Source organism: Chiloscyllium plagiosum, unplaced genomic scaffold (genome assembly GCF_037043375.1).
Source record: "Chiloscyllium plagiosum isolate Xiang-an unplaced genomic scaffold, Cpla_swu_hap1 HiC_scaffold_30, whole genome shotgun sequence".
Taxonomy (NCBI): Eukaryota; Metazoa; Chordata; class Chondrichthyes; order Orectolobiformes; family Hemiscylliidae; genus Chiloscyllium; species Chiloscyllium plagiosum.
The window spans coordinates 25,718,082-25,741,061 of record NW_028270168.1 but is presented as its reverse complement, the minus strand read 5'-3'; the positions used below and the strand labels follow the sequence as shown (position 1 = coordinate 25,741,061).

At 40.0% G+C, this 22,980-nt stretch overlaps 1 protein-coding gene across 1 annotated transcript in view; it reads right to left on the bottom strand.

Annotated features, from left to right (window-relative positions):
- The window catches only part of fndc5a (fibronectin type III domain containing 5a), a 106,916-nt gene that overhangs the window by 42,673 nt on the left and 41,263 nt on the right, over positions 1-22,980 (bottom strand). The window contains exons 2-3 of the mRNA XM_043717634.2: positions 7,234-7,349; positions 2,617-2,809 (exon numbers count right to left, since the gene is read on the bottom strand). Of these exons, the coding sequence (XP_043573569.1) occupies positions 2,617-2,809; positions 7,234-7,349 (309 nt within the window). The remainder of the gene's footprint in view (positions 1-2,616; positions 2,810-7,233; positions 7,350-22,980) is intronic.

Sequence of the window (22,980 nt, the reverse complement as noted above, 5' to 3'; positions counted from 1 at the left end):
AGTTGTGCTCCTGCAAGTACATCAGGAGAGTGACTGGCATTGTGCAAGACCACACTAGGTCATTTTGTTTCCCAATAACATGGTCAGTGTTGCAGCCTGGGGGCAGTAACATTTGGAAATAGCTAGTTTTCTCTAGGAGTAGGGTGCAATTAACTACATACATGGCATTTCACAATGCTGCGGAATTCATCGTTAGGAAGGTGCTACATTTCATTAACATTCAGGTGATCTGTGATCCTTACTGCCACTTCTTGGAATTGTATGCCCACAGCCTTAGTAGTTGCCATGACTCCGACATCCTGAAGCACTCTCGTGAATCTGGGCATTTGAAGGTCCAGGTGCCTTACAAAGATGATAACTGAGAGAAAACGTTACCCATTGTGACCTTGCCTTATGACACATTGTGCAGCCCTCTGACTGGCGCAGAGTGCAGTACAATACTGCCCCTGCTACAATCAGGAAAAGTGCAGCAGGTCAGGCAGCATCCAAGGAGCAGGAGAATCGACGTTTCAGGAATTCCTGAAGAAGGGCTTATGCCCAAAACGTCGATTCTCCTGCTCCTTGGATGTTGCCTGACCTGCTGCGCTTTTCCAGCAACACATTTTCAGCTCTGATCTCCAGCATCTGCAGTCCTCACTTTCTCCTGCTAAAATCAGGGCCATGATGGAGCAAACACGGAGGCTGATAAAGATATGGATTCCACTGGGAGCATGACCTCCAGTATAGTCTGCATAGACTGGGTCACATCAATCTGGCAGGCTGTGCGGTGCACAATTGAAGCAGGCAATGAGACAATGTGCTGGATACTGAGGAACTGTGAGAACAGGAGCAGTGTTCTGAGGAGGAGGAGGATGAGGACAATGGGGAGGAGGAAGCTCTCCTTGTGCATGACAGAGCTCAGTTGCACTGCAAGTCAAATAAGACCTGACTGAGATACCCAGTTCCTGTGGATGAAAGCAGGGTGCAGCAAACTGTCATGAACTCCAGACCCATCCTTTGTCATTACAGCCCCAACATTTGGTTTGCACCATGGAGGGTGAACGGGAGCCTCGATTGGTTTGGTAAATAAAGGCTCATGTTTGCAGTGGTCTGTTTGGTTGCATGTATGGTGTAATGTTCCCCTTCTGGACAATGATAAAATGAGGACAGAGTAGCAGTGACTTAGAGAGAGTCTTTAAATGAGGTGCAGAGGTAAACCGTGTGGCCTGGTGCAGTGACAAGGGTGAGAGAATGGGGTTTACATTAGGGGTGTGTCATGAGCAGTGTGGCTTTGTGGCTGCTGTGGTATAGTGTTGCCTGTGAGAGGCAACCATAGGGGCAACAGTGGCTCAGTGGTTAGCACTGCTGCCTCACAGCACCAGGGACCCAGGTTCGATTCCATCCTCAGACAATAGTCTGTGTGGAGTTTGCACATTCTCCCCATGTCTGTGTGGGTTTCCTCCGGGTGCTTTAGTTTCCTCCCACAGTCCAAAGATGTGCAGATTAGGTGAATTGGTCATGCTAAATTGCCGTATTGTCCAAGGATGTGCAGGCTAGTTGGATAGGCCTTGAGAAATGCAGGGTGACAGGGATAAGGTTGGGGTGCAGGTATGGGTCTGGGTGGGATTCTCTTCAGCGTGTTGGTGTGGACTCGATGGGTTAAATAGCCTGCTTCCACACTGTGGGGATTCTATGATCTATGCACTTGTCTGGTTGAATGGTAGCCTTTCAAAGATAATGTGGGCACAAGGGATGCAATTGGGTGAGCAATGAGTTGTTCTGGGAATGACATTTAATAAGATGGGGTGAGAATTGAAAGTAGGGGATGCCATGGGGGAAAGGCTAATTAGACCTGTCTGGCATGAAATCTCACTGGCCCAAATGGTGAGAATTCCTCCGAGAAGCCTGACACAATTTACACTGAGCCAAAAATCACAAGATTCAGCCTCACAACTCTATTCTCACATTTGATGTGTTTGATGAGAAAATTTCTTTATTTGCTGATGATTCTTCAGTAATAAGGGCTATTAAAAAACACTTATGGTGATGTGGAGTTAATTATCAAAATGAATTCATAAAATATTTAATAGCACATACAGAATTACATTAAAAATATTTATAGGTTATTTAGAATTGCAATATTCACTTGCAGAATTCAACCAGGAACCAGATTCTATTCTGGAGTCAGTGTTATACAACATGGAAACAGACCCTTCAGTCCAACTCATCCATGCTGAGCAGATGTCCTAAATTAGTCTAGTCCCACTGGACAGCATTTGGCCCACATCCCTCTAAACCCTTTCTGTTCATATACCCATCCAGATGCCTTTTAAATGCTGTAATTGGAGCAGCTTCCACCAAATCCTCTGGCAGCTCATTCCATACATGCACTATCCTCTGCATGAAAAAACTGTCCCTTAGGTCCCTTTTAAATCTTTCCCCTCTCACCTTAAACCTATGCCGACTAGGTTTGAACTCCCCTACCCTGGGGAAAAGATCTTGGCTTTTCATCCTATCTGTGCCCCTCATGATTTTCTAAACCTCTATAAAGGTCACCCTCAGCCTCTGACACTCCAGGAAAAAAGTCATTCTATTATTCAGAAGCCATTCTATTAAAGCACTTCAATTTAGCATTACCTTTTGAAGCTGATTTCTCGGCTTCCTTTGGGGTCCAGAATGAGATAGGGTCACTAGCTGGGCTCACACCGCTCAGAGTAATTGACTGCACATGGACAATATACTCAGTATTCTCCTCTAAGTCCCACAATACACAGGAACGGGTTGTGGTATTCACTTCCTGAATAAGGCGTAGCATTCTCACATCCTTTTTCTAGAAATAGAAAGTACACTTGTTAAGCTTAAATGAAACAATTACATATTGAACACATAAGAAAATCCATTGATAATGCATTAATTTGTTGAGAACTTAGATACATTTCCTTAATACTAGTGAATACTATATCCATGAGGTTAAATCTCCGGGTAGATTGGGATTGCAGAATTAAATCAGTTTGTAAGATGAGGGGAGACCAGGAACAATGGGCTGAAAAGAAGAACAATGTTTTAACTTTCTCATTGTAAATATTTTTAAACTAAAGTCTGGTTGAGATCTCATAATATTCACTGATAAATAGAACATACATAGCCAAAAGTATTCTGCTGCATTTGTTTACGACTCTCACATAGATAGAGAGCTATCAGCAGCTGTATGCCAAATGAGAACTTGTCATTAAGGAAGTTTACTCCAAAGTGCTAGTTCTTTGTTTCATCTTAAAGAATGACTGCAACGTACAGCTGTCCCTTCAGTTATGCCAACAGCTTTCACCAACACCTTGCCCTACCTTGCCCTGTCAAATTTCAGGTCTTGTTTTTTCTTAACAAAATGACTCAGGCTGTTAAAATTCTCATGCAAAACCTTTCAGCATTACACACAGGGGGCATGAGACTCCTAAGATTACATTGTAACAGATAGTCATGAATATTCTAAAATGTCAAAAACTTATGACACACCAGTTAAATATTTGACTTCCACTAATTTTGATTGTGTTTGATTTCAGTTTCATGGAATATCATTGTTATCATCACACTCCAGAGGGGCTGGCAGCACAACTGAGATTGATTTCTTTGCATTTGTTTCCTGACTGTCTAATGCCTGTTCAGGTTGATACATAAAATAACCTCAAAAGGATACAGTTAGAGTATTAGGTATTAATTATCACCACATTCCTATTTACTCATTTAGATTTCCCTCCCACACAATTCAAGAAAATGAAGAAATCTTGCAGCTGCTTGCCTGATACACTAATGTTATCATATCACAAAATAGAATCCCAGGATATAGAGCTGATTAATTTTTAATCTTTATTAATGTCATGATTACATTTGAAGGAGGAAGAGACCAGATAATGGTGAGTATTTACATAATATTTGAATATTCTGGAGGATGAGTACTGTCAGATAGGCCGTGTTTGATGGCAATGTGTTTGGACTGATCTGAAGGTCATCACCATGAGGACATTCTCAGTGCCCCAATCTCTAGTGGGGAATAATTTTCATTTCTCAGGCATGCATTGGCATGGATGACTATTATAAATCAAGAAAGGAGAAGTCCAGATGTTGATTGGGCTTAGAATATTGAAATGATAGGGTCAAATGGAAGTCCCACTAGCAATCCAGATGTATTTTGAATTCTACAGGTAGATGTGTTCTCTTCAGGGTATCTCTGCCCCTTCAAATGCATTTCTACCTTTCAATGGCAGTCCTACCTGCAGCACTATTGATACTTCTCTCTTGGTGTTTCCCATTGGGAATAACCACCACAGTAGGGAGATGGGTTACTGCTGAGTCACATTTACAGTGATGCTATGAAGGGAGAATCATGATCTAAAATTATAAAGAGAAGCTAGAGAGGAGAAATTAAAATTCATGAAGAATGTGCAGATAAAAAAGTAAGCTTTTTGTTGCAGTGATGTTATGTACTTTATATGTATTTTTGTGAATGGAGAGACAGCTTGAAGCCTTTTGGAGTTAAGAAAAATTTTGCCGAGTTATACTTTCACTGTGTAATAAAAAAAAGAGCATAAATCATTTGGATAAATATGTGCACAGTTACTCAAACAGAACTGTATATAAAGTTAAAGGAAAAACCGAAAAAACTATGGATCCTGGAAATCAGAAACAAAAACAAAAACAGCAGTTGCTGCAAAACTCCAGCAGGTTTGGCAGTATCTGTGGAGAGAAATCAGAGTTAATGTTTCAGATCCCGCGACATTGAAGTTCTGAAGAAGGGTCACTGGACCTGAAACATTCAGTCTACTTTTTCTCCACAGATGCTGCCAGACCTGTTGAATTTTTCCAGCAATTTCTGTTTTGTTTTTGATAAAGTTAAAAGTCTATTCCAGGGAAAGCGGATTAAAGTTATTTATGTGAATGGTCAGTGTCTGGTATTATCACAGAGCATATCTTAAATTTCAACTTCTCTACAGAAATTATATGAACCTCCAATAGTCACCTTATTCTGTGTTCAAGATATTATAACAGATGTCACCATTATTTCAGAAGCTGTAATTGATTGATAAAGTATGTGTCATATTAAGTATATCACTCCATTGACAGCACTTATTGGAATGCTATCAAATATTATTAAAACACCCTCCTGGCAGGCAGTTATTTTACATTTCAATTCTTCAAGTTTCTGCATCTTTCTATTATATTCATTGCTTTTTCTATCTCCATGCCATCCATTTTCAAATAGGTGAACAAATTAATGTAGGATGTTCTCTGGTTATTGCTATCGTCACTTTATTATTTGACTTGAAATGTACTATGTGCAGCAAGGTGGATTCTAATTTTCTATTCCCCTCAATAATAATACTGCACCATCTTTTGGCTTGCTCAAGCTCTGGTAAAATTCATCCCCTGAATGTAACAGAAAAAGCATATTGTCAACCCTAGATTGAAAACTAATTTTTCTGAATAGGGTGTAAATTTACCTCACAAATGGCATACATTCGAATATAGACATTGGCAGTTTGCCTACAGTTGAGCTTGCCTCAGTGTTTAATGGCCATACGGCAGTTGTGAGTTGTACAGTCATAGAGATGTACAGCAGAGAAACAAACTTTTCAGTCCAACTCATTCATGCCGTCCAGATATCCTAAATTAATCCAGTCCCATTTGCCAGCATTTGGCCCATATCCCTCCAAACTCTTCCTATTTATATACCCATCCACATGCTTTATAAAATGTCGTTATTGTACTAGCCTCCACCACTTCCTCTGGCAGATCATTCCATACATGCACTACCCTCTGTGTAAACAAAGATGCCCCTTAGGTCCCTTTTAATCTTTCCCCTCTCACCCGAAACCTACAACATCTAGTTTTGGATTCCCCAGCTTGGGGAAAAGACCGTATCCCTACCTGTGCCCCTCATGATTTTATAAACCTCTATAAGGTCACCCCTCAACGTCTGACGCTCCAGGGAAAAATAGCCCCAGCCTATTCAACTTCTCCCAAAGGTCGAACCTTCTAACCCTGGAAAACCCTTCTAAATCTTTTCTGAACCCTTTTAAGTTTAATAACTCTTTTCTATCCTCATGAAGCTGTTTTATAGACTTTGCAATTATAAAACACATTTTGATATCAAACAGCAGCTTAAGTTTGAAACTAATATTAGCAATAACAACATTTCTAAGTCAAAGAAGGAAGATCAGAACAGAAAAGCTTTGTTCAAAAGCTTGAAAAAAATCAACTAAATTCATCTTATTAATATTAGTTACATTCCATCCAGGCTTGCCCACGAACGATATCCCTGATAACTTTGAAAATGTGATCATTCTTAAATAAAGCAGATCTATGGGGTTACCAAGTTCATCCATCATTTTTGCTGAGGTCCCCTAGTCTTGAGTTTGGGAACCATAAGTTGATTAATAGAACTTGTACACTGCAATGTATAAAAAGTCATAGCAATTTTATCGAAGCAATATTAAAATAGCAATTTTGAATACACTAGACACTTTACACATGCAGTGGCCTGCATACTGCAGATGATCCTCAATTACAATACACTTGCATTTTTTACTTAGGTTGTAATTTTAGTTTCTTATTAAATATTGCTAAAATGTGATGTATGTTGTGCTGTAACATTCTCAACATTAAGGATTCAGCTTACCATGGAGCACTATGTCTGGGTTTTATTAAATCAAAGCAAAATTCTTTTGTGGAATGAAAGTATTTCTTGTTCCTTTCACAGTGCAACCAAGACATTGATTAGATTAGATTCCCTACAGTGTGGAAACAGGCCCATTGGCCCAACCAGTCCACACCGATCCTCCGAAGAGTAACCCACCCAGACCCATTTCGCTCTGACTAATGCACCTAACATATGGGCAATTTAATGTGGCCAATTCACCTGACCTGGAAATCTTTGGACTGTAGGAGGAAACCAGAGCACCTGGAGGAAACCCACGCAGACACAAGGGGAATGTGCATACTCCACACAGATAGTCGCTCTAGGTTTGAATTGAACCTAGGACCCTGGTGCTGTGAGGCAGCAGTGCTAACCACTGAGCCACAGTCCCACCCCTTTCATTTCCTTTTTTCTTTTTTTTAAAATGGTTTTAAGACCAGTACAGAACAGTTATAGAGTCATACAGCACAGAAACACACCATTCAGATTAGATTAGATTCGATATTGAGGAACAAGTGCAATGCAATGGCAGAATTAGAATTAAAAATGACCAAATACAATAATACCTGCTGTGATATAGCATAGCCAATAACAGCATCTCCATCAGGAACCTCCCATGATACCACTGCCGAGTTGGCCTGCAGCTGTCGAACTGTGACATTGACGGGAGCTGCTGGTATGTCTACGATTGGAGAAAGGAATCAAATTAAAATAAATCTCTTCACATGTTTTACTTGAAATCTATTTTAAAAGCAATGGTTTTCCACCCACTGATCTCCAGAATTTTAATTTGCAAAACATCCATCTAACTTAAATTGAGTTTTGTTTATTTTTAAATTCTTGACAATTTGAGGAATGGCAGGTCTTGGGAAATAATCATTTCAACCGCAGGTATACTGCAATACAAACACATCACACACTCTCTTTGAACTTGGTCTTCGAGGAACACCTCAGCTGTGATAGTGTGACATTTCCATTTGTCACACTATCTGACTCAATGTAAAATTGCTAAGTCAGTGTCCTATTTGAAAGCAATTTTTATTTTACTTAGTCTTCCTAAGCACGTCTCATTTATCAATGGAAAACTGTATAAAATGATATATGTTTAGATTTCTTGTTGACAGTATCAAAATTACTTATAGATTATTATCTGATCAGTAATTTACAACTAAGTACTTGCGGTCCAAAGCAAACTGATATTTTCATGATAGGAAAATCAAAAAGTTTCAGACAATTTCTATTTGACCCTGGTAACTTAAGTCAGAATAGACTTTTTATTTTGAATAATATGTAAATGTTATAAATATTTGTGGGGCACCAATGCAACACAACCTAAAGTCCCCATTCAGCCGTGCACTGTTAAATTATTTACAACTTTCAATACTCCTTCATGAAATGTTACTTATTCAAGAACACCAAACAAAAAACACCTTACCAATGGCAGAAAACCAAACAAGATTGTATAAAAATGTACTTTTTAAAATGTTGAATGTATAGGGACTTTCTATTGGTAAATTAATTAAATCCTTCTACCAACCAGCAGACATGTCTATGCCATTGTGCCTTTGCAGAACCAATCACAACAATCTACTACTTGGGTAGAGTACTTCCACCAATCCTCCTTTCTATACTCTGTTCAAGGACCTGTTGGTTATGTTAGAACCTTTGCTGATTTTTCATTATTTTTATTTTATTATTTTATCAGTTTTGGATTGGACTTGTGAATGGGGAACTGTGAGCAAAATGTGACTTTAGACTGTAGGCAATGGCTTGTGTTAAAAGGAAAACAGACAAAACAAGCTTTTTGTTTATTCATGAGGTCAGGTCTGGGAGGTAATTGCAGGGTGTTTCCTGATCAAAGGTTCTGCAGATGCTTTGTCATCGGTGAACGGCATTATATTTTAATAGATAACAGATGTTGGCTATTAAAGAAGTTTAATACCTGAAAATTGGTTCCAGCAAGTCTGGAAAAGACCTTATGCTCACACAGATGACAGATGTTGAATGGTAACTGGGATGTTGTGGAGGAGATGATTAGTATGTCAGGGAGTGATCTAAGTCTCAATTGAATTTTGGACTGCTCTTTCTGTGAAAAAGAAAAGTGTCTGGGCAGGGAGCTTTCAAATCAACAGCCAATCTCCCTTGAGCAGCTCATGGAAGTTCAAAGAACTGAAAACTAAGTATTCCTGTCTTTATCTGAATGAATTGTGAAGGTGACAATGATCAACATCTTTCAGAAAGTCAACTAGAAAACCAAAATCTTTGCCTGTGGAACAACACTTCATGAAAACCATTGAAGTAATCTGGTCAGTTTTGTTATCTTCTTTCATTTATTGCCTAACTCTTTTGTTTGTTTGTCTGTCTTTTGTATGAACGGGGCTGAAAATAAAGGTCTTTAGGTTTATAGCATAAACCAATTAAATTATTTTTTGCTCTACTGAAGTTATTGTGCTGTTAATAAATTGCTAAGTCTTTTGTTTAAGATACAAATCAGTGATTGGAATTGATTATTTGCAAAGCCTAGGATTGGTTCTTCAAAAGTCATGTTCAGAATGATTGGGATCAATTTTGAGAGTCTTTAAAGGTTTTAGTTTTAACGTGTTATTAATGTGGAGGTTGAAAAGTTGGTTTGGTTCAGCTGTTTGTCTGTCTCCATTTCATAACAGTTAATAGTGGTAAAACAAAACGACTAGTGAATCTTGACAAGATGTCGTGACAACAGGATGTAATTTATTGTATGGTATCAAGAGCTACAAGTTACTTTGGTTTATTAGATTTAGTTATTAAGATTATATAGAGCAAGAGGTGACACATCTAACCCCCACTGACATGTCAAACTAGATTCCTCAATTCTTCACCCAAATCTCTGTCAGCACCAAGTTGGGTGGAGCTGACATTAACCCTTTCAGAACTTATACAACAGTGCATGCTTCATAGGATAGCCAGACGTCCTGTTTTAAGCTAGATTTTCTTTATGGTACAATAAAAAAATATTTTTCACTTGCTTCTATGTCACATGATGTGAAGGCTTTGGCTTTCAAGGCAAGTAAGGATAGTGATTAATTGTCTTCAGCAAAATAAATCTCAGAACTCAAACAAGATTACAGCCCTGCCTGTTTTTTTTCAATTTAGTGAAAACTGATACTTTTCATGTCCATAAAAATAGATGGATACTGATGTCTCTACTACCTCTTCTGGATGCTGATGTTGAAACTGTCACACATGGTGCATTGCTTTTCAAATTGTTTTTCAAATATATCTTGAGGAACTACAGAACCACTCTTTTGTACTTAGCTGTGTGCGGTGACTAAGCAACTGTAGCATCTCTCAGACACTTTCAATCACCTGTTTAAGACATTTACTGTTGGTTCTGAAACTGTCAAATACATTAACCAGTCACCGACTTCCAACCAAAATCGCCTTCTAGAATCGAACAGACTGCATATAAATAGACCCAGATTGCATATATTGTATGGCCTCCTGACTAATTTGTTTTTGTTATCTAGTCTCTCTTAACAGGGTAGTTATGTCTTAGCCATAAACTATCTCAACCAAACAAGAAAACATAACATTCCTAGCTCTTCAGCGGCACCACTATGCTGATTATCATTTGATAATAGCCCCTCTTTATATATTTACTGCATTCCAATCAAAAGGCTTAACTTCAGCTTGAAACATCCGGCACCTTGCACTTTCTGTCTGCCTGTGACTATTATCCATATGCTAGCTTCCTGCCAATCTCCTATTAAACCTTTACTCGCTTAAATCCTAATACCACACAGGGCAAAATTTTCCTGTGCCTCAAGCAACATGGGCAACAGAGAAATGTGAGAAAGTACAGCGAGAATGAAAAAAATCTGATTCTCGATGCGGAGAAGAAAAGGACTCCAATTTTCCCCTTAAGGTTTTCACAGCAAGCTCACAATCTCATTTATTTCCATGCATTTGCATCTTATTAGTAGCTAATCTTCCTCATTTATATGCAGCTCGTGGTTCTCCCATTCACTTTGAGGAAACTAGACGGCATCAATTCCTGACTGGAAAATGACACAGTTTGTCACTATCACTAGTTTATCGCTAGTGATCTAGTGATACAAATTGCCGTGTGCTTCTCTGGACCTCCATTTTAAGCTCTACTTACCAACATCTCATCACATACACCATGAACAGCATCTGCCTCCTCCCTTCTTCTAGGGAAGTCAACACCAACAAAACACTTGTTTCACCACATCTGACTAAACTCATAATATATACTTCAGCCCTTCACTAGTGCCCTTTGGAGCTCATGGAACTATAAATGTTCTTGCAGGACAATAGTGATGCACACCTATCTCATGCACTTGAGTAGGATGCATTTTATTGTTCTTAGCTTGCTTTCATACAGCTTAATCATTTTGAGCTTACTTGGAGGCTCACAAGATCTCTGGCATGCATTACTGTTTAGCAGATTGAGCTTCACTAAGAACTTACAGGCTTGTTGACATCTCTGGATTGCATTGCCCTTTAGTGCAGAGGGGAGGTTGGGCAGCCTGTCATTGCTACCATCACTGAACAGTCAAAGGAGTGGATATTGTTGCTTAATGGCACTGTGCTCTGTCTGTGTCACACATACAGTGTGTGCCATCAGTATGCACGTCAAACACCCTGCATGTGCTTCAACCAAATGGCCAAGTCTGAAGGTCTTGGAGAGAATGGCATTAATGGTTAGTCAGGGGGCATTGCCAAAGTCAGTCAAGCACTCACCTGATTGCAGTCCAGATGCTCGGTCTGACTCGGATTCCATTGCCTTGCAGTTCAGGATTTTACTTTGGTCAATTCTGCACATCAAGTCCAATCAGTCCAGTGTGGTATATTTGGTGGAGATACACATACAGTGCAGTTAGGGAGGAAGTTCCAGGAATCTGACTTAGTGACAGTGAAGGAATAGCAATATATTTCCAAGTCAGGATGCTGAGTGACTTGGAGAGGAACTTGCAAAGGTGGTATTTTTATGTATCTGATGCCATTGTCATTTTAGATGGTAGTGATTGCAGGTTTGGAAGGTGCTGTCTAAGGAACCTGAGTGAATTTCTGCAGAGCATCTTGTGGCTGTTACCCACTCTTGCTACTGGTGAACGGAGTGAATGTTTGTGGATGTTGTGCCAATCAAGTAGCTACTTTGTCTTAAAGGATGTCAAACTTCTTGAATGCTGTTGGCACTGCACCCATCCAGGCAAGTGGGGAGTATTCCATTTTTGATTAGATTAGATTAGATTCCCTACAGTATGGAAACTGGCCCTTTGGCCCAACAAGTCCACACCGAATCCTCTGAGGAGTAACCCATTCATACCCATTACCCTACCCTGCATTTTCCCCTGACTAATGCAACTAACACTATGGGCATTTGTGCCTTGCACATGGTGGACTGTCTTTTGGGGAGTCAGGAGATGAGTTACTCATTGCAGGATTCCTAGTCTCTGACCAGTTCTTGTAGCCACTGTATTTATATGGTTCCTTTAGTTTAGTTTCTGGCCAGTGGTAATCCCCAGATTGTTGATAATGGGGGGACCCAGTGATAGAAATGCCATTGAATGTCAAGGGGTCATCTGCTTTCTGTCCTTTAACTATATTAGGCATACAGCACCTAATAAAAAGTGACTCCTCAGATCCCCCCACAATAGCAAGTTCTATTCTGTACTCAAATATTTGTCTTTTCTGGGTTCTGAGATTAACTGCAATTCAATATCTGTCTGTTTATTTTGTTCTTCAGCTCGATAGCAGTCTAAATCACTTAGACTGCTAAATTACTACACTGGCCCCACCCCCCACCTTTTCCTCCGCTACATCGATGACTGTATCGGCGCCGCCTCGTGCTCCCACGAGGAGGTTGAACAGTTCATCCACTTCACCAACACCTTCCACCCCGACCTCAAATTCACCTGGACAGTCTCAGATTCCTCCCTCCCCTTCCTCGACCTTTCTATTTCTATCTCAGGCGACCGAATCAACACGGACATCTACTACAAACCAACCGACTCCCACAGCTACCTGGACTACACCTCCTCCCATCCTGCCCCCTGTAAAAACGCCATCCCATTCTCCCAATTCCTTCGACTCCGCCGCATCTGCTCCCAGGAGGACCAGTTCCAAAAACGCACATCCCAGATGGCCTCCTTCTTCAAGGACCGCAATTTCCCCCCCGACGTGGTCGACGATGCCCTCCACCGCATCTCTTCCACTTCCCGATCCTCCGCCCTTGAACCCCGCCCCTCCAACCGCCACCAGGACAGAACCCCACTGGTCCTCACCTATCACCCCACTAACCTCCATGTACAGCGCATCATCCGCCGCCATTTCCGCCACCTCCAAACGGACCCCACCACCAAGGATATATTTCCCTCCCCTCCCCTATCAGCATTCCGTAAAGACCACTCCCTCCGTGACTCCCTCGTCAGATCCACACCCCCCACCAACCCAACCTCCACTCCCAGCACCTTCCCCTGCAACCACAGGAGGTGCAAGACTTACGCCCACACCTCCCCCCTCACCTCCCTCCAAGGCCCCAAAGGAAACCTCCACATCCGCCACAGATTCACCTGTACCTCCACACATATCATCTATTGCATCCTTTGCACCCGATGTGGCCTCCTCTATATTGGGGAGACAGGCCGCCTACTTGCGGAGCGTTTCAGGGAACACCTCTGGGACACCCGGACCAACCAACCCAACCACCCTGTAGCTCAACATTTCAATTCCCCCTCCCACTCCACCAAGGGTATGCAGGTCTTTGGACTCTTCCATCGTCAGACCACAGCGAAACGACGGTTGGAGGAAGAACGCCTCATCTTCCGGCTAGGAACCCTCCAACCACAAGGGATGAACTCGGATTTCACCAGTTTCCTCATTTCCCCTCCCCCCAGCCTGTCTCAGTCAAATCCATCAAATTCAGCACCGCCTTCCTAACCTGCAATCTTCTTCCCGACCTCTCCGCCCCCACCCCAGTCTGACCTATCACCCTCACCTTGACCTCTTTCCACCTATCACATTTCCGACACCCCTCCCCCAAGTCCCTCCTCCCTACCTTTTATCTTAGCCTGCTGGACAAACTTTCCCCATTCCTGAAGAAGGGCTTATGCCCGAAACGTCGATTCTCCTGTTCCCTGGATGCTGCCTGACCTGCTGCGCTTTTTCAGCAACACATTTCCAGCTACCATTTTCATTAGGCTTATGAAAAGCTGCAAATGGATGTTAACCTGGTGATGCCATGGTTTAACAGTGTGTGATCACCACATGTTGCTGACTGATTTACCTTTAGTAACAGTGAACTCTAAACCTGAATATTACTTCTGTTAAAATTTGGCCAATGTCAAATGTAAGAGTTTAAAATGAGGTGAAATAACATAATGAACTGCTTGATGACTACAGGATTTATTCAATTGTAGAAAGACCAATGTTTTCAGGCCTGTATTGATATCTGCCTTCTTTGTCAAGAACAAGTTAAGAGAGATGAATTGATCCCCACCCCACCTTTTGAAATCCCTGGTTTGACTATAACAAAGATTTTTAATCCTTGTAGCATGCAGGTGTGCCATGCTTCAATTAAAACATGATACTAATCAGAACTAAAGTGACAATTACCAGGTTTTCTTGAGTGAAGAGGAATTTTATTATTTGCTGGTCACAAGAAAATTAATAAAATGCAAGTTCAACTACACACAAATACAGGTATGAAGTTTAAAAAGAGGTGAGAGTCTAAAACACAAAAAATTAAGAATTCCAGTCTCCCTGATATAGGAAACATATGTTGTGAAACTTGGAAGAATTCAGGAAAGACTTAGAAGCATATTGCTGGAGTTGGAGGGTTTGAGCTATAGGGAGAGGTTGAATATCTGGGGCTATTTTCCCTGGAGCATTGGAGGCTGATGGGTGATCTTATAGAGGTTTATAAAATCATGAGGGGCATGGATAGGGTGGATAGCCAAGGTCTTGTTCCCAGGGTGGGGGAATCCAAAGCTAGAGGGCATAGGTTTAAGGTGAGAGGGGAAAATTTTAAAGGGACCTAGGGGGCAACATTTTCACACAAAGGATGGTGCATGTATGGACTGAGCTGCCAGAGTAGGTGGTGGAGGCTGGTGCAATTACACACACTGTAGCACAGAGAAACTACACAGAGCAGAGGAGAATCACCTATACCGTGTATTCAAAAAGAATGGGTACCCAATGAACACAGTCCGCCGATTTCTCAGCAACAAACCCAAGCAAGCAGACAAAACACGTCCAGAAACCCTAGCCACTCTCCCCTACATCAAAGACATATCGGAAGTGACTGCCAGACTACTTAGCCCCCTTGGCCTCATGGTAGCCCACAAACCCACCAACACACTAAAACAGCAACTAATGAACTTGAAAGACCCGATACAGACAACAAGCAAAACTAATGTTATTTACAAAGTATCATGCAAGCACTGTAACAAACACTACATTGGACAAACAGGCAGAAAATTAGGCATCAGGATACATGAACATCAACCAGTATCCTTAAATACAGATATGGAAGGACACCACTTTGACTGGGATAACACATCCATCCTAGGACAATCCAAACAGAGACACACATGAGAATTCCTAGAAGTGTGGCATTCCAACTGGAACTCTATCAACCAACACATTGACTTGTATCCCATTTACCACCCCCTGAGCAAAAGAACAGGAAATTACATCACCATAGGAAATAACATCACCACATGGAATGACATCACCAACCCAAAGAAACCCAACATATAAATAGAAAGCAGGAATCATTAGCAGTGCTTTGTCTGGAGATGTTACCTAATATGTTGACAAAACATCTGAAAATGAACCTTCCAGCTCAGCGAGCAAACCTACATCCAGAACCTCAACCTGAGCTACAAAGCTTCTCAAACCTTGGCACAATTATGTTTAAAAGCCATCTGGATGGTACATGAATAGGAATGGTTTAGAGGCATATGGGGCAAATACTGGCAAATGGGACTAGATTAATTTAGGGTATCTGCTCAGCATGGACAAGTTGGACCAAACGGTCTGTTTCCATGCTGTAAAACTCTGATCTATAAAGGGAGTCAGTTTGAAACATCTTCAGGGACCTTGAGGTGTTAGATTTTAATCTGAGACCATAGTTATTTAATAGTTGTTTTATATCTTGAGCAGCAATGATTTATTGGTATCCTTGAGTTGGCAGTGAATGGATGTTTCCCTTATCTGCTTTTTCACCTGGCATTATTGCTTTGGAGAGGCTGAGAGAAAAACAGAGTAGGAAAACAAGTCTTCTTGCTCTGCAGTTACAAATCCATTTTTCTCTCTCTCTCTCTCCCTCTCTCCACCCTATGCCCCAAAGACTGAACTACTTTCCCTTTGTGTATTCCCATGTCTATCTTAATTGTTTATTTCCAAGCTGGATAATCTGTAGACAACTTGCATCCCAGTATGTGAAATTTCTAGAAAGGTCTAAGTCAAACAGGGAGACACTGATTTGGGTTAATGGATTCAATCATTGTGGTGACATATTATTGGTGTATTTTTGAACTGGGACAACTTGTGTTCATCTTAGATCAATGTTATTTCCTTCTTTAAAAAGGACCATGAAATGTCCCAGGTATTAATAATTGGATGATGAAAGTCGAAAATTGATTTTACTATTATTGGAACATCTCACAATGGTGCAAATTAAATTTATGTTGTAACTGTATTAGTCCTGAAGAAATCTGGATTTTACTTTCAGTCCCCTCGAGTGGATATAAACATTGCATGTATATTAATTCCACAATTTAGACTGTAAATTTCACACTATCTTGTAATTCATTCTCTGGGTCTCAATGCAGGTTGCATTTCAATGACTAACTGCTTCATTCCAAAATGATCATGGGAAATCATTTTGAAATATCCTAGCAATAGTTAAGCCAGGAATCATTGAAAATGAAGCATGTAAATCATCTAAATTCCATCTGCTATTTCTTTTAATTTCAGCTCATTTTAAATTACTGTGCTTTTATTCATTTTAAATATATTATTCTAAGAGAAATCAATATCAGACTTAAAACAGTTCAAGGCTTGCTGTGCTCGTCCAGCCTCCTGCTTGTCTATCTTGGATTCCAGCATCTGCAGTTTTTTTTCTCTAAAGAGAGAGAAGGATGGTTGGATAGACAAAGGAGTGGAAAGCGGTCAGCCTAAGAGAATGAATAGCTGCTAATGGGGACAATTAGTGGCTAACAATGGGTTGTGTGTAATAGCAGACCATGTGATAACAAGGCCTGGTATGTAAGGGTTGGGTCGGGACATGAGAGAAATTTCCTTAGGCCCTAAAATTGTTGAACTTGATATTGAATCCAGAAGGCTATAGAATTCCCAATGGACTCCCAAGTTCTGTTCTTCTCTCACTTTGCACTCTATTTCTGTTTATCATTTACTCCTTACCCCTTCCTCTCATCCGATCCTCTGCATAAAAAACAACTTTTTCATAGCTACCATCAGTTCTGAAGAAGGGTCACTGGACCTAAAATGTTAACTCTGATTTCTCTCCACAGGTGCTGCTGAACCTGCTGAGCTTTTCCAGCAATTGCTGTTTTTGTTTCTGATTTCCATCATCTGCCGTTCTTTCATTTTTCATATAGCATTTTTAAAAGGTATGGCCAGTACAGACTGGTTCTTTATTAGACAATTTTATCACAAGACAGATGGATACTAAAATACAGCTGTTAGTCAGTTAATTGCTAAAACAATTCTGCCACAAAACACAATCATTTCCCTAACTAATCATCATAATCATTTCAACTATGGATGCAATCAATCATACAGATGTATTTACATAATTATCAAGACACAAATGTTGATGTGTCTGTTTTGACACATTAACCCATCTTTTTCAATGCATCTCTGAAAAAAATTCTGAAAAATATTCTCTCCATTCAACACTGCTATTTAATGTGCCACTTTTAAAAAAGCTATTTCATAGATTTCTGTTATCTACACAAGCTGATACATTACGACAATCTGGTTATAGAAGTCCAGCCTTACTTGACCTTACAGGAAAATGAAATAAAACCACATACTACAAAATCTTTCTTAATTAACATAGGGTTAACATTCACAGTGCTATGACACTAATGTGCATCCTGCTTAAATTAAAATAAATGCAAGTCAACAGTAAGTTTTCAGAGATGGAACTCTCAGAATTGTGCTTGTTGGAGTGTCATTCACTTCACCAGGAAGAACTTCCAATTCAATTCTGAAGGAGGACAAGGTCAAAACAGTAATAGGAACAAAAACAATTCAATAGAAATGTCATTTCTATTTTTCTGATGTTTTCTGAGCACTTGCCTTCTCTATTCTATATCCCATGTTGACAGCAACAACTTATTCATGGCTGTTTGATGTGGGCTTACAAATAGAAAGAGCCAGAGCTGTTAAGTTGCATAGGATTTGAGGCATGAAGTCTTTGTCAGACTGGTATCAAACAATGTCAGGAATTCCTTGAGTCCGGGGGACAAATGGAAGCTTTTCAAAAGCTATTAAATGTACATTGCATTCAATTTTCAGGCTGATCATGGAACCTATTAATTTTATTTTGTCTAAAACCCCAAGGTTCTATGAGTTTGTGAATGTATCACTAATGACTACCAACATAGATGAGACCTAATCAGAATTTATTCTGAATTAGCCAAATTAGTCTGGAGAATACAATAGTGCCATAGTTTCAAATTCTTGTAGTTTTCATCGTTTCTTAGGTAATGCAAGTCCATCTCTATCCTTTGGGTCCTTTTAATCTTTGTTTTTCTCTGAACCTCGAGGGGTCCCTGCAGATATTTCAAAAAGTTATTCCTCTTAACTAAGTGCTAACTACAGCTGTCTCAGCAAAGTCTGCATCCTCCCAAGTTCTCCTTAAGTGACAGTGGATTGGATTTATCCATTATCCAGTGTCAGAAGATTGTAGATGGGGCAGTGGCTCTGTGGATTGCATTGCTGCCTCACAGTGCCAGGCACTCGGGTCAATTCTACCCTTGGGCGACTGTCTGTGTGAAATTTGCACGTTTTCCCCCATGTCTGCTTGGGTTTACACCAGGTGCTCTGGTTTCCCCCCACAATCCAAAGACGTGCAGGTTAGATGGTTATGCTGAATTGCCCATAGTGTTCAGGAATGTGCAGGCTAGGGAAATGCAGGGTTACAGGGATGGGGTGGGTCTGGGTGGGATGATCATCAGATGGTCAGCTTGAATTTGATTGGCCGAATGACCTGCTTCCACACTCGAGGGATCCTGTGATTATTTTTACTTTTAGTGTAGCAGTCTGAAGTCTGGTCTATGGGCATTATTTTAGGAGGTCCTTGACATAAGCTGGGATCATTCAATATGTAATATGAAAATAAGGCAATACATTGAAAGCATTGTTATAGGACTGTGAATATAACAAACCAATAACAATGTGAGAGGTTCTTTAACAAAGATTAAAATGAACAACGTACTTTGTCATATTGTACATAGATTAGTGATAAATATTTTCTTAACTCAGCTACCTTCAATTGCAAAAGAAGACAAGAAATTTGGAGGATTCCTTTATGATTTGGTTCCCATTTGCATGCCTCTACCTTCCTCCTTATGTTCCAAATGTTCAACCACTTCCTCCATTACAAAAATCTCTGACGTCAAACTTTGTGTTTTTTCATTCTTGCAGCTCTTTCAGATTCAGCACTGGCATTGGAAAACATCCTGAACTATTTCCAACTCTCTATTCTCATCTCATTTATCTGTGGATAATACTGTAGTCACTGTTTCTTTCATAGTTAGAAAATGCTCACAATGGACTGGTCAAGCATTTTGGATTAAAACGATTCACAATGTTTTTATCCTTTACCCGTGGCCTATATGTGTTTCACAAAATCAAAATGTTCTATTTTTTCTTTGTTTCATGCCATTTCACTGACAAAAACTAGGGTGGAATTTATTGTTGGTAATGGGGGTGTCGCATGTCATATCACTTTTTTGTGGGAGACATGATGCAGATATTAGGCAATTAAGTGCTCGCCCAGACAAAGTTATAATTCCCATCAGATTCAGTTCCTGGTAGGGTGGAAATGCTGCCTGTAGAGTTGGCAAATGATCAGAAAACCAGCAGATCTCAAGTATCAGCAGCACCACCAGGAATGTTGGCTGCTGTTGTTGCATAGCATTAGGGTTGCACGCTGGAAGTCAAGCCCTCTTACTCCCAGAGTCTTCACAAAAGTTAAAGGCTTTGCAAAACACACAAAGGTCCCCTAATTTGCCTTATCCACAGACACAGATTGACAGAAAACACGTGCCAGGTTTCTATACATAACCAGCATTGCTACTTATTACAAATTAATAAACACAAGTTACAGGTAAACAGTTATGAGCATCATCAAATAAGCCTACTAATTAAAACTCTAACCAATTTATAAACTCCCTCTGCACACATCCACACCCACTGCACTGGCTCAGACACAAAAACACATGTATTATGGGTGGCAGGAAGGTTGGGAAGGCAGTTCACTGATCTCCGTCCACATGGCTTACTGAGATGATCCTTTTACTGATCAGAAAGCCACTTCTCAATCTTCCTTTTCCAGATGCTTCCACTTGATTGCAGGAGTCACAGGGTGATTGGTTCACACTTACAAAGAGTTTTGATTTATTTATTTATTTTTTTTTAATTTTTTTTTTATTTTTTTTTACCCCCACACTACCGCCTAAGTGCGGTAGTGCTTATTTTATCCCCAGCACCCATGGTGTGTGTGTGCAGGTGTGAGACACAGTGAAAGACACAAAGTGCACCAATCTTTATTCAATTTCCACCACCAGGAAGATAGGAAAACACCCGGGTGGCCAGTGACAAGCACTGCCCTTCACATCAAAGGGCAGTGCTGTGTGATCAAAACAGTGAAGGGGAGGGTAGGGACTAAATCAAAATAGAATTGGAGGGAAGAATTTTGATTTATTGATTAAAACTCATAGCTGACAGCAGCTGGAAAGTGGGAAATAAACAGGCTATCGTCAGGCTTCAGATGCTTTTTACTGCAGAGATCCAATGGTTGTTGCAAAAGCATTCACACCCTCAGCTGTTTACTACCCAGGAGCCAATGCATTGTTGTTACCAAGCAGAAGGTCGTTGTCATCATTAGCTGTTGTTAGGTAACCTTGTTTTAAAACGTGTAGTAATCCTTCAACAATCATTTATTTTTTCAAAATAGGTTTTTGTTCCATTTCTGTTCATAATCATGAAATGATTATTACTGCTGGTAATTCAGAGACATTCAGCAAGAATCCTCACTGGATCTTTAATAAAGGAGAAATGAGAAAAAAATGCAGGTGTAGGGAGGGGATTGCTTATGGGGGAGGGAGAAGACGGGTTTGAAGTAAGAGCAAAAGGGTGGTTTGTAGCTGGTACCCTTCCTGCTTCCCTCAATCAGGCACTGAGGGCTTCTATTATGAAGCTGGTAAACCCATGAGGGTTTGGTGGACAGGATTCTATACACATGGGAGACCTGTGAAATCATCAGTTGATTCCTGAGTGATCATTAAATCTCGGGGATTAGTAATCATTAACAAGCTAATTGACTTCCTGGTGCTTGTAGTTCACTTCCCCTCATTGGCTTCTTTCCAATGCACACTTAAGGCGAGAGTCTCTGCCAGGAGTTGGACTCTCAGCCTTCTGTGCGATTGCCTGAATTCGCCCATTCCAGCAGGTTGCATTTAGTAGAAATCAAGAATATACATGTCAACAGAATTTACTTATAAATCCAATAACTTGCATTAAAAAAAGATGTTACGATTGGACAATATAATTGTGCACTTACAAAATTTCAAGCTAAGATGAATGTTACGATTGCAGACAATAGAAAATGTCAGAAGGGGAGGTAATAGATTTGATTTTCAACAGTTTGTGCAACAGGGTTTTAAGCAGTTGTAATTTAATCTTATTTTCTTTTTTTTAAAAAAGCATAAAAGGTGAGTAAAAAAATGTGTAGCTTTTATTGCAACTTAGTTTTTCCTGTATCCATTTGCTTGTGTTTAGACAGTCTATAATTAATTTGTCCAGATATTTATTTGATGCTCCTGTGCTTTTCTTTGTAATCAATGAGTGCATTTTACTTTGCAGAAAGTTATATTTATCCTTATGCATATTTAAGAGTAGATAGAATGTGGAAGATGCTGTAGTTGCATTTAATGTCTGAAAAACTCTATATTCACCAAGGATAAAATCTAGCCCCATGTCTCAGCAGCATACCGCACTAACAAATCTGTTCCTACCTATCAAACGTCGTGCTATCTGTAATTAATTCAATATTCATCACCAAGATATCAAGAATCAGCCTCAACATGCATCTAATTAAAATAAAGCTCCTAGAGTGTGTATTTTATAAGACAATAGCTATGTTAAAAATATCATTTATAATGGATTATTACTGCTTTATCAAGCAAGTATGTGTAGCGCACAGTGGGTCATTGAACCTTGCACAGTAATAAGTTTTCCAGATAACTCCAGCTCAGTTTAGTAGACTTCATTTAGGATGGAATAGGAGCAATGAACCTGATTAGGAATGGACTAAATTAGAAATAGTTTCTTGAATGCAAATAAATGACGCTTATGGTATGTGTTAACATGAACGTATGTGTATGAATATATGTGTGTATGTTTCGATGTATATAATGGCACAGGGTGATCACTTATCTGTGAAGTCTTTCAAGGCTGAACAAAATGCAGATGTTCATTGGTTAGCTTCTTAAATGAAGAATAATGACTCCATGGTAGTTCTTAAAGCAATTCAGCTCCAGCAAATATATTATTGGTCTCTCTCCCGCCTGCTCCAGAGCTGTGTAATAATATCTCTGAACAGGGTAATTAGAAAATATCTTGTCTCTTATGCCGGAAGGGTTCCTGTGGTGCAGTGCTAGAGCCCTTATCTCTGAGCTAGGAAGTCTGGGTTCAAATCCAGAAGTTAGTAATAATGTTTATGAAGAGCTTGATTAGAAATTATTTACCATTATATTTATCGAGAGAAAAATGAAGCAGAAAATTAAATATTACAAATTGGAGCATTTGTTCCAATTTTCAATGGAAGCACTCTAGACTTCTAGGTCAGATATAATTTAGCCAGTTTACATTCTCTGCTTAAATATTTGAGTTCAGCCTCACTTGAAGTGCCCTCCTAGTTATTAAACAGCTTTACGTTGTGTTGATTATCACATACAATATAAAATCAATGCCAGCTCATTTGAAGTGGATTTGGATATGTTTTTATTAGTTCTAGACCAACGTTATCAGCAATTTTTGCTACTGGTATG